The sequence below is a fragment of the Zalophus californianus genome, chromosome 3 (assembly GCF_009762305.2).
Source record: "Zalophus californianus isolate mZalCal1 chromosome 3, mZalCal1.pri.v2, whole genome shotgun sequence".
Taxonomy (NCBI): domain Eukaryota; kingdom Metazoa; phylum Chordata; class Mammalia; order Carnivora; family Otariidae; genus Zalophus; species Zalophus californianus.
In genome coordinates, this window is record NC_045597.1 from 174,239,711 (window position 1) to 174,252,836 (window position 13,126).

Here is a 13,126-nt window from a genome sequence, read left to right on the forward strand (position 1 = left end):
TAGAGACAGGCCCCCAGACCCACCTATGCACACCACATCCATGAATCCATACATCCCATAGCAGATCTGGAAGAGGAGGTCTTGGCGCTGCCATTTTGCTGAGGGACTGAAGGTTGACCAGATAAGCCAAGAGATACTGGCGATGAGGAAGAGGGAACCCAAGATGGCGGCTGCAATTTGAACCTTCTCAATGACTGTCAGAGAGATGGCTTGCCACTGCAAAGAAGACAAGGACAGGTTAGCTGTTGCTTGGATGCCCTTACCCCATTTCCACCCCATTCCCATCCCTCCTCCTTCTGCTGCCCCAACCTCTTACCTCGGGTTGAGGATTTAATACAAGCCTCCTTAACTTGGAATACAATGGCTATCGTTACAAGGTTCTGAGTTTTTTTTTTAATTTTATTTATTTATTTGACAGTGAGAGACACAGCGAGAGTGGGAACACAAGCAGGGGGAGCAGGAGAGGGAGAAGCAGGCTTCCCGCGGAGCAGGGAGCCCGATGCGGGGCTCGATCCCAGGACCCTGAGATCATGACCTGAGCCGAAGGCAGACGCTTAACGACTGAGCCACCCAGGCACCCCAAGTTTCTGAGTTTTTTGTTGCACTTTTAATATGGAGGAGACTGATATCACATCAAATGGTCAGAAGTTATTGTAGGGAGGGAGTTCTGGGCAGCCATGGCTGGGAAGGAAGGCCTTTATAACTGATTATGATACAGACAGAGAAAGTGAAAGTTCAGAGCCAGTGTAGGTGGTATTCTAGGGCCCACAATATTCTTTTCAGAGCAACATTGCTTATTTTCACACTAATAGGGCACAGGCCTTTCTTTTACTTATTTTCTACAACACCTGACATGTCATTTAATATAAATGCCAGAGATTACCAATTCAACAGACAAGGAGAGGACACAGGGTGTGGGGGAAAGATAAGAAAAACAGTATAATTTACTGACTATATACGAGCATTGAGATTTCATTTTTTAACAGAAAAAGCACTACGCTAATAGCAGTATTGAAGGATGGATTGAAGGCTGGGGTGTGGGTGGGTTTCAATTCTGAAATTCTATGAATCTATGGCTGGCCTCAGTAGCACAGGCTTAAAGGAGCCTGGAGTTGGATTTTAGTTTGGGATTTATTCCTGCTCTCACTCAACAAATATCTACTCCGCTAGGTGCCGAAGATAAAGCAGTAAGCAAAAACATGTAAGATTTCTGTCCTCATGGAATTTATAGTCTAGGAAACACAGATGATCAAATAATTTATTTACAACTATAGTTCACCGGGCATAAGCGAGGGAGGTACATAGAACTATGAGAGCCTTTGGTAGGTGGATTCAACTTGTCAGAAGAAGCAATGCTTGAGTTGAGTGGGAGTTTAGGCAAAGAGAGGAGGGAAGAGTGCTCTAGGCATAGGAGAAAGCATGTGCAAAGGTCCTGCGGCAGAAAAAAAAAGTATAGTGAGTATGAAAACCTAGAAGACCAGAAAGGGTGGAGCAGAGAGAGCAAAAGGGAGTGTGGGGTGAGACAGCTGGGAAAATAAGAAGAGAAGACCATGTGGAATCTTGAAGAATATGCACAGAATTTTGGCTGTGTCCTAAAGAGTAAATATGACGCTATGGAACAGTTTTAAGCTGGGAAGTGACAGGATCCCATTTGGGAAGGCGGAGGGCAGGACAATCTTCTGATTGTTGGGATTTGTGTAAAGCTCTGTGGAGAACACCCTCAGCAGGCATCTCAGCCTGAACTCCCCATAAAAATCAGACAACTTTCCATCTGCCAATAGTGAGTCCTTCCTCTGCACTAAATTGGCGTGGATGCAAGCACTGAGTCTGGCTCCAGAGGGACTGACCAGTGGCCCCTAAGGAATTGTAACCGTTGGAATACATTTCACTTGCTGTTCTAGATGTAGGACATCAGCCTTTACATTTAATTGTACAGATAGCATCCCATTACAGGTAATTGGGCCTTTAAATTTTCCACTGCTTCCCCCAGCCTGGGGTTACACAAAGCAAGGGGATTTTCCAGAAGATGGCCTGATCCTACAGACTCCTCTCAAATACTGCACCACAAATGCTTTCTCCAGAACCTGCCTCTCCCTCCATGAAGAGGGTTCCTGACTGAGCTTTTTGTCTTCACCACTGAGTTATCAATAACCTTCACTTTCTCCTGCTCCAGACTTCAAAACCCCCAAATATAGAGGCACAGAAAGGTCCCCTTAATCCTTAAAGCCACCCTAATCCCTAGTCCCTCAAGCGAGCTGTTGAACTTCAGCAGGACCCCTGACTACAGTCTGAAGCATGATGGGAAGGGAACAGGATGGGGTGCTGTAGACAGACTCTCCTCCTGTCTGTCCCATGTGAGCCTCTACGAAAGGGGTGGGGAACAGAGCTGCAAAGAGCAAGAGAGAATAAGACAGCTCTGAAATCTCAAAGGGAGGCTGGGAAGGGGTGAAGGGCTCCAGAGACTCTGCTACCCCCAACACTGGGGCTTCATTCCAAACGAGGTTCCGATCGCAGTATCCTGAGACCCCCTTCCCCCCCCACCCCCCCACTCCCCCACCCCCACACTGCAGCACCAAGACTGGGCATTTCCTTCGACCCCGGAAGGGGCACTGAGCAAGGAAGGGGTCAGGACCCCGTTCTGGCCAAGCTCTGCTCCAGCTTGCATGGTGTCAGCTAGGAGAAGTCAGTAAGTCATAAGGACTGTCAGTTTTCCCTTCCCTAACAATGGAAATCATTGGCCCTTCCCACTCCCTAGAATGCCGTGAAGGTGGAATGAAAGAACTCTTTGAAGGGGACGGGCAGCATCATTTCCACTCTTCAGTATGTTTGAGCAAATATGCAGTGACGCACGTCCCGGTGGGATATTCCTCCCCCCCCACCACCCACCAGGTGGGACCTTCCCAAACGCACTCAGCAAAGCCGTGGCTGCGCACCGCAGGTCGGAGGAGTCAGACCCCTGTGTGCAAGCCGCCCCGCCAGGGTAACCATGAGCGAACTGTGCCTCCACTGCTTCATCTGTAGATTGGGAAGAAGAACAGTGCCCGCTGCATTGGGTTGTTTTAGGTATTAAATGAGATAATACACGTGAAGCCTTAGGGTGGCCACCAGGAAGCACTAACTAAACGTCATTAATATAACTACAGTTCAGTTGTAGCGGAGAGAGGGTGAGGAGCAGCCAGGGAGCCCCAAGGCCACCCCGAGATTCCTTTCTCGATGGCTCTTCTGCTAGAAACAGAACCTTGCGCGTGTCACTGAGATACCATGCCGGGGCGAGCACTGTTTCTCACAGCTTTGTATGGGGCTTGGACCGCGAGGTGAGGGACCTGAGACATAGGAGAGGCCCCCCGCCCCGCTCTGACATCAGAGGCTTGTCACCCTGCCACCCCACCCCCAGCTCCACTTGCTTGCAGGAGGGCCAGCCTGCTCCGTCCCCGACTGCAGGTGCTTCCGCTGGGCTGTGGGAGCACGAGCTGCTCCCCGGTGCCTGCCTCTCTCTCGGCTGGGCCTGAGAAGCCCAGGACACACAGCTGGGACAATCTGGGCCACAACTACACAATACTGCCACTAGGCCAAACTACTTCCTTCTTCTGGTGCTATCCAGAAAAGTGCAATGCCATTTACTGAGCGCACATCATGCATTTCCAAGAGCAACAGAATCAGAGGGAGTCCCTGGTGCCTAGAAACTCACAGTTAGAGACATGTTAGTCACTTAAATTCATGAATCAGTATTGTCAATACTGCCATTTGCTCACCATACTTAAGAGATCAGAATAACCTTTTCTTTCTTTCTTTTTCTTTTTTTTACTCCTGGGAAAAAAATTATCCCTAAATGATTTTTCATTTTATAAGTCAAGGTCTGGTGCCTGTTTTTGAACCAAGGGGGGATTTGGGGGTGGGCTTGTGGATCTGGACTCTGACCCTTTCCCAAGGCTTGAATGAGAGAAGAAGAGAATGAATGCACCCCAGAGGGCGTGGACTCAGCAGTCTCAGGACACCGCTATTTTAAGACACTTGAAGATTTGAAAAGAATGACTGAAGACGGGACCAGCACAGGGAGAGGCACCTCTCATTCCGACCCCTTCATAGACATCAGGATGGCTGAGGTGCCTGGGAGTTTTAATGCCTCCTTCCAGAAATGATGCCCCCTGCTGGCCCACAGGCATGTGCTAGCACTCTCTCACGCGCACACACACGCACGCACACACGCGCGCACACGCACGCACACACACTCTCATTCTTGGCAGTGCCTCATGTAAAACTCCACAGTGTTTAAACTAAAATGCCCGGACACCACAGCTCCAGGCTTCTGGCTGCCCCTCCACACGAAGTCCCCAGCCCCACAGTCGCACCACACCACCACCCTTCTGGGATGGCCGAATCCACTCTTCCCTGCCTGCACCGCCCCCCCCCCCCCCCCGAGACAGGAGGAGTGAAGCAAGTGTGCCAGGCCACGGGTGTGCTGGCTTATTGATTATGTGGCAGCTTAACTGGCTGACCGTGCATATGTGCAGGTATTTTCAGAAGCAAAGTGCTCTCTATATGTGGGTGCGCCTTGCAGGGAGAGCCGTTGGGTTTGAAGGATTTTCGAGGTGGGGCAGGGCCCGCCAGCAGCGCTGGGGATGAGGGATGTGTCAGGGCAGGGCGGGAGGGTGGGGGAGGTCGGGGCTGCAGCCCTGTCCCAACCCGTGGAATCCATGCGGCAGGCCCCACCCCAGCCCAGCCGCTCTGCCCTTGCCCCTGACGGTAACCCCTTCTCAGTCCCTCCTTCTTTTTCCTTCCCTTCTGTTTCTCACTGCCTCCTTCTCCTGTCTCTTCTCCATTTTTCTGCGGTTCCTTTTCACGAGGAGTGTGGTCCATGGACCAGCAGCAACAGCATCACCCAGAGGTTGTTAGAAATGCAGAATCTCAGGCCCTGCCCCAGACTCCTGAGTCACAGTCTGCGTGTTAACAAGATTCTAGGTGAACTGAATGCACCTTAAAGTCTGGGATAGGCTGCTGAGTCTCCTCCTCCTTATTTCTTCTTTTCCCGCCCTTAGCTTTCCCTCAGTCTTCCTCCCACACCTCCCAACCTCTTTTTTCCATCCTGCTCTCATCTGCCCTCTCGTCTGTCCCTCTTTCTTTTCTTTTCCTCCCTGCCTCCCCTCCCTTTCTTTCTTTCCTTTCTGCTTCCATCCACCCATCCATCCACCCACCCACCCTTACATACATCCATCTACCCACCCATCCTTATATCCATCCATCCATCCAACCATCCACCCACCCATCCACCCATCCATCCATCCATCTACCCACCCACACTCACGTCCATCCATCCACCCATCCATCCTTACATCCATCCATCCATCCACCCATCCATCCATCCACCAACACTTACATCCATCTGTCCATCCATCCACCCATCCAACCTTACATCCATCCATCCAACCATCCACCCACCCATCCATCCATTCACCCATCCATCTACCCACCCACACTCACGTCCATCCATCCACCCATCCATCCTTACATCCATCCATCCATCCACCCATCCATCCATCCACCAACACTTACATCCATCTGTCCATCCATCCATCCATCCAACCTTACATCCATCCATCCATCCTTACATCCATCCAGCCACCCATCCATCCATCCATCCATTCCTTAGCTCACTGATCCTGTCTACCATTTAATTCTTGACACGTCTTTCCTTCTAGATCTTTCCTCTGTCCTTACCCCATCCCTTGCTCTTCTTGCTAAGGCTGAGGAGGAAACACAAGCGCTCTCATCCTGTCTGCCTGCATGTCACTGTTATCGTGCCCACCTAGCTCATCTTGTTACTTTTCTCCAGACTGCCCTGGACTCTAAGGGGAAAACATTCTCCCGCCCTGGTCATACCTGCAGAGGATTTTTTGTGCTTATGGCGATGACATGGTACTTGTAGTAGCACAGCTCGCAGCTCCAGCAGCCCCGCTCGCTGATCCACTTGATGAGGCAGGGCTGGTGCGTACACTTGACAGAGCCATCACAGCGGCACGGGCTCAGCAGCTCCCCCTGCAGGGAGAGAGGCAGAGGGTGGTAAGTTCTGGGTCTGGAGTCTGGCAGGTGGGTGGCTACGGGAGTGATGGTTTGGGCCACCCGGATAAGACAGACCACACCACTTAAACCAGTCCCTGTCTTTGTTGGGAAGCACCAGAATCCACAGGGCACAGGGGAGCCAGGCAGCTTCAGAGAACTCAACTAACATTTCAGAGCCTCGACTCTCATTGGGTGCTGCCCAAGTCCTAGGGTGCCTATGAAATGAGTGGGTCGATTTTTATGGAAGCCCTCTACCTGCACTGTCCTGGGAACAGGGATGAGATGCCTGCTCCATGAGAATGGGAATCATATCCATTTGTGGATGTCCAGACCCCAGCACCTTGCTCAGTGCCCAGCACTCAACGTATATATGTGCCATGAATGAACTTGGTAGCAGAAACGTTCAGAGCGCCTCATCCCCATATAACCCTTCCCAGTTCCCCTCTCTGCTCTTCCAGTATTGACAGGCCCCTTTCACTGTAGCTCCTGCCCTTCCTGTACCCACCGTTGTAGCACTTCCCCCATTTGTCTCTGGGTTACTGCACCGTGACCCCTTACAGGGACAATAGCTTACACATCTTTGCATCCTTGGCATCTAGTGCCATGCTTGAAACAGATCCTCCTTGCATTGTTGACGGCAAAATGCATTCTTATCTGTTTGATGAACAAGAAGTTCTGCTCCCCTAGGACATGGCCAGCTCTGGCACCAGGTGGACAACCGTGGCACCTGGGAGAGTAGAAGAGGCAGGAGATGCCCACATTGCTGAGCACCCGCCCCAGCCTTCCAGGTCTAAAGGGCCCTTGGTAGTGAGTAGTTGCTGTGTAGCTTGGGGAAAGAAATAGGAGGGGGTGAGTGGGGAGAGGTACTGGAGGAGGGGCAAAGCCCTCATTATTCATGGTAGCCTTTCCTAGGCTCATTAATTCTGACAGGATGAGCTGGGTTTGATTAATCGGGTTGTTAAGCAGCCATGTCAAATTGCCAATGAAGTAAGAGACATTACTTCCGGTCCCTGGCATCGCTGCCACGTGACAGAGAAGGGCTGCACTCCTTGCTTCCAAGCAGCAGCTAGGGGACAGGGCAGCAAGGGCTGTTGGCTGGGCACAATTGATAACAAGACCTGAGCTCTCTGGCGTGACTCTGGATGTGCGACCACACCACCAGAGCTCACAGGGGGCCCCGGACCGCCACACAGTGATGTGGGGAAGGGGAGAGCATGACCCAGCCTGGTCCCAATGCCTGGCTATGGGGCCCAGGGGCCAAACGGGCACTGTGTCTCTGGCGGCTCCTCGTCCCCCACGCTCTCCCTCCAGAACCGGACAACCCAAAAGGCAGAATAGGAACTCTCTTTGGGTGCTACAAAGATTAGAAAGCAAGGACACCAAAACTGTTGGAAAAGTTTAACTCTGATGAAGGAAGCAATCCAGGATTTTTGCAAAAAAACAGTAAATCTGGAAAGATGTTATTTTAACCTTGGCATTTACATAAGTTTTGTATTTTATAATCTGGTATATTTTTATGTACATTTGGGAGAAGGGCCATCATCTTCTGTATGTTTAAGGCTTCTAGGAGGCCTTAATGTGGACGCTTTCCCGTCTTTGGCCGGTCAGGTCTACGCATCTTCAGGAGCAAGAGAAGTGGAAATGAGCCAGTGGCCCGACAGATCGGGTTAGACTTCATGAAGATGAGCTTTGCAGTCAACTCGGTGAAAAGCTGAATTGTCGGGGCAGGGAAGGGGAAGTGGTAAACATCTCTGAGTATAGGAAGAGGGAGGTTCAGTGACCAGCTCCGAGTCACTCAGCCAGCCGGTGGCGTGGCCAGAAAGAGAAGCCTGGTCTTTCTGACACCAGACGCCAAACTTCTCAGCACCCCACTCTGTTCATCCCTCCTGGGCACTCTGTCCCCGCTGTCCCTCCCACACCTCTGCCTGCATCCTCCACCCCACCCCCGGGCCCCTCCGCCGAGTCTCTCGCGCCTGCTAGCTACCCGTCTGTCTCTTCTCCCTGCACCGCCACCCAGAGTTTGGCACTTGCTCTCTGTGTCTTCCAGGACTCGGAAGCTCCTGTGTGTCCCACAGAGCCCAGCACGTCACAGGTGCACAATACGGAGTGCTCGCTGACTGGAGGGGCACTGGGGTGTGGCAGAGGATGAGCCCCCCCGGCCCAGCTCCTGAGGCTCCAGCCCTTGGGCTGGGGCAATTATTACCATCTTTTCTTTGTGTAATTTTTATTTTATTTATCTTATTTATTTTTATTTGTATTATTTTTTTATTATTACCATCTTGTCTGCAGAGCTCAGCAAATGCCACAGATCAAAGGGGCTCATTAAATGCAAAAGGCACCAGACACTTCTCAGTGATCTGCTCGGGGCTCTGGGGCCCAGGGACTGGCTGAGGCAAGAAAACTCGGGTCTTCTTGAATCCCCCCGCCCCCAACGGACACGGTGTGGGTGAGGAATGAAGAGCATGGTTTTCAGAGATGGACTCCTTAGGTTTGAATGCCTCTTCATGCTCACCAGCTGTGCAAACTTGGGCAAGTCCCTCAACCCTCTGAGCCTTCTTTATCTTTCTGTTGCCGGCAACTCTTGCCCCCTCCAAGGGTGGCCGTAAGGACTGAGTGATATCACGCCCACAGAAGTGCTGGAGACAGCGCCTGGCACAAGTAAATCCCCTTGTGCGTGTGTTACAATTCTAACTCACATTTCCATGAGGACTTTAATTTCATAGTTTTTTTCCTACTATGCCTCTATTTTATTCTCTACTGGCAAATAAGGAAGGAAGGAGCCAGGCCATAGGTAAAAGGTCAACGGAGGCCCTGCGAGAGGGGAGCCTGCCCTTGTGAAGTGGATAAGAGGTCAGAACACAGATCTGCTGACTTGTGGCCCAGGAATGTCCTCTGGGTTACGAGGGGGATGCTGAGAGCATGGGGTGGGGGTGTGCCCTCCTTCCCTGGGGATGCTGAACAGAAGAGCGTGGGCCTCTTGGAGGGGTTAAGTGGGATCATGCTTGAGGCAGGAGGCACGACAAGTTGATCCACAGCCCTTGGCTGTGGCTGAGGAAGAGAACGGGGTGGATTCTCCTCACTGCCAATGACACAGTGAGCTGCAGATGCAAGACTCCAGTGGTTTCTCCATTCACAGATTTCTTTCCGTTTATTTCCAGCTCACTTCGATTCTCCCCCATCTCAATCTGAAAGGACTCGCTTCTGGAGTCCTTAGGTTACCTGGTTGCCATGGCAATGTCAGGTAAGCCAAGATTTCCCCTTCCGTCCACATGGGCACTGGGCATCCCTGCCACTGAGCAGAAAGAAACAAATACAGTCTAGTGATGCAAAGACTCCAGCCCCACTGCAGTTTGCAGCTCCTCTGGAAGATCAGAACAAAGGAGACAATAGAAACCCTAGCCTTGGGGTGCAGTTTGGGGGCATCTTCCTTTATTGACACTCATGTGGTGGTTAAGAGCTTGGACTCTGATCTTAGGAAGTCTCGGGTATATCCAGGCTCTTACAATCTGTGTGACCCTGGGAAAGTTGCTTAACCTCTCTGGGCCTCATTCAGTCATTCCTTTATTCATCAAGTATTCATCTAGTATGTTTCAGGTTCTGTTCTAGGTGACAAGGATACAGCAGTGAATGGAACTGACCAAAATTCTCTAGTAGAGAGAGACAGAGAATAAAAAAATATAAACAAATAAACTATTGGTACCTTAGATGCTATCATGTGCTATGGAGAAAAATGAGCAGGGGAAAGGAAAATAGAATACCAGGAAAGGGGCAGGTTGAAATTCTAAATAGGGTGGCTATGAAAGAGTTCACCAAATGGGGACATTTGAGCAAAGACTTGAGGAAGGTCAGGGAGCAAAGCATGCAGACATCTGGGGGCTGGACATTTCAGTGCAAAGGCCCTGAGGCAGAAGCATGCCTGGCATGTTGTAGGAACATCAAAGAGGCTGATGTGTCTGGGGTAAAGTGAGTGAGGGAAAGGGGAGCAGGAGATGCGGTCAGAGAGATAATGAGGATGAAGAATGAGGGACAAATTAGGAGAGGCTTGTGGGCCATTTTAAGGACTTGGCCCTTACTGTGAATGAGATGGGAAGTCATGAGGGTTTTGAGGAGAGGAGAGTGGCGTGATCTGACCATGTTTGACAGGATCACTTTGGCTGCTGTCTTGAAAACAGACTAGACAGAAGGGCCAAGTAGAAAGACAGGAGGCTGTTGCAGGCATCCGGGTGGGTGATGATGGTGTTTTGGACCCGTATGGAAGCAGTGGGAGTTCTGAGAAGTGGTCCGTTTCTAGATACATTTTGAAGATACAGATAATAAGATTTGCTGATGGATTCAATGGGTACATGAGAGGAAAGAAAACAAGGATGATGCTGATTTTGACCTGAGCCATAAGAAGGATGGAGAATTGCTCTCATTTGAGATGGAAAAGACTGAGGGAGGAGCAGGTTTTGGAGGGCAGAATGGGAGGTCAGGTTTGGACATGCTTATTAAATAGGCATCAGAGACTGCAATAGATACTAGTCCGGAGTTTAGGGGAGAGGTCCAGGCTCAAGACATAAATTTGAGAGTCATTGATATACAGATGGTGTTTAAAGCCATAAGTCTGGGTGAAATCACCAAAGGAGTTAAGTGTGGGTAGGGGAAGAGAGGGATACCGGGGCTGCTCCCTGGAGGATGCCAACATGTTGGAGCTTGGGAGATGGGAAAGCAGCGGGAGAGGAGGCTGAAGGGGAAGGTCAGTGAGATGAGAAAGGAACACTCCAGTGGTTTCTCCATTCACAGATTTCCACGATGTGTGGAACACGTGTGTTCCAACAGCCAAACAAGAAGACAAGGTGTTGCAAAAAAAAAAGGGAGCCATGGCCTTGTCAAACGCTGCTGATGGGTCAAGTTGGATGAGAACTGAGAATTAAGGGTGGATTTGGCGAGTTTTCCTTGATTTCTTCGTTGTCTACATGAAATATGAAGCAAAGTCATGGGCTGAGAGTGAAGGTGGGGGAGGTGGTGTGGGAGGTCTGAGAATTGGTATAAAATAGTCATCTGCGGGAGTTTAAGAGTGATGAGACTGAAGAAATAAGGTATGATTGCTGGCAGCATGGAGGGTCCTTTCTATTAGATAAAAGGGCTCACCTGTGAGACTGGGGGAGGACTGTAGTAAGGGAATATATTTAGCAACATGCCTGGCACCTGGTAAGCTCTCGGCAAACGCTGGCTCACATGTAAGGGGTTATAAGAGGGGTCATAGCAGAGCTCCTTTCCTCTAAGCCCACCTTCTCGCCTCCTCCAAATGTTGATCAATTTCCTGCCTTCTCTCTTCACCCTTTATGTAACATTCTCCTATTAAAAATCCTAATGTTATAAACATTTCACAATTCTAACACAATGCTTTCATTGACGTTCTACCACCTACTACCTCAATAACCAAATGAGGCTAATAATTACTTCTCCTGTTTTACAGATACAGAAATCCACTCAAAGAGGCTGTGACTTGCTCAGGAGAAAGGCTGAGGAAGGCTCTGAAACCAGTTCTGTCCGTCAGGCTATACCCACAGCATCTTTGCCAGCTTCAGCATCACCTGCTCGTCTCCTCTTCTGCCCCCAGCGGCCTGTTCATCAGAGAGCTGACCTTGCTGACTCCCCCAGGAACATACAAACACAGAGGCAGACACCCTTTCCCCCTTTGCCCCTCTCCTCAGAAGCCAATTCCAGGCAGTGTTCATTGGGTATTAACTGATGTGGTAGTAGTGGAGGACAGGCTAACTACCCCCTCACTTCCTCCTCCTCACACTCCAACCCTTGGCAGATCCTCCCCCATCTGATATTGGTTGAGTCAAAATTAAGAGAGAGAGAGATTTTTGTAAGCAAAGTAATACATTAACGTTTTCTCTGAGATGCAGTCTAGATTAATAAGGAAAGTTACAGTAGCCTTATAGATGCTCCACTGTGAAGACACAGAGGACCTAAAGCCTTACAATCAGAATTTCCCCTCCAGGGTAGACCCAGAAGCCATGTGTCCTTGGGTGGGGAAGAATGGGCATAAGAGCAGAAGCAGTTCATTAGGATTGTGGTGAAGAATAAGGAGCAGGTGTGGGTAGGAACAGGGAGGGGTACCAAAGAAAGTAGGGCCTCCCCGGTGTCCTTTCTGGGTAGTGTGAGGATGGAGAGTTGACTCGATAGGGGAAAAATTGTTTTGTACCACCCCCTGCACTCCACATATTTGGAGGATCAACTAACAGTAAGGTTCATCAATGACACATCCTTCCAACTCTGCAGACGCAACCAAACTGGCCCATGATATTGGCCAACTATTTATGTAGCTGGGATATGGATTGGTGGCGGGGGGCTGGGGAGAAAGGAAACAAAGCAGGAGCACACATGGGGCGAGTGCCTCGAAAGAAAACCTAGAAGACTCCAGGTGTCGTCTTCCTGCAGGAGGCCAGGCAACGATTTCTTGATTCCAGAGACCTACAAGAGGCCAATGTATCCTGGTATTACAATCAAGAGAAAGGACCTATCATGAAGACCTTCTTACCAGCAAAGGTTGTAGTCAAGAGATAAATAGGAGAAGGTGGGATTCTCTGCCCTGGATGATGATAAAGCAGGTTTTCCCCTTATCTGTGGAGACAGGCTGATGGGCAAGTTGACTTCAGAGATCCCCACGGCCCCACAATCCATTATTATACACAGACAGGCAATTCTGAATTCTCTGTATATTGTGTCAGGCCGTGTATGGGCAACTCTTTGTTTTCTGCCTGGAGACCTTCCGGGCCTATCTTTTGGCTCTGTCATGCATCCAGGGCACGTAGCAGGGCACCCAGCCAGGCTGGGCCAGCTTCTCACTTCCACGCTCAGGGGCGCCAGGGCCACACCTCGGCTTCTGGAGACTAACAGTGTGTCAACACTCACACAAGGAAATCCAGAATTGTTGCCAGATAATTTGATTTTAAGAAGAAAGAACTCTATTACTAAGTAGAAAAAAAAGATTTAAGGTCTTAATGAGCTATAGTTATCTACACTAAATCCAATTAACCACATAATTATTTCTAGTTCTGCTCTCATACCAGCAGCT

General features: G+C 50.1%; 1 protein-coding gene across 1 annotated transcript in view; it reads right to left on the reverse strand.

The window, feature by feature from the left end:
- The window catches only part of MARCHF4 (membrane associated ring-CH-type finger 4), a 106,851-nt gene that overhangs the window by 20,648 nt on the left and 73,077 nt on the right, over positions 1-13,126 (reverse strand). The window contains exons 2-3 of the mRNA XM_027589369.2: positions 5,878-6,033; positions 24-216 (exon numbers count right to left, since the gene is read on the reverse strand). Of these exons, the coding sequence (XP_027445170.2) occupies positions 24-216; positions 5,878-6,033 (349 nt within the window). The remainder of the gene's footprint in view (positions 1-23; positions 217-5,877; positions 6,034-13,126) is intronic.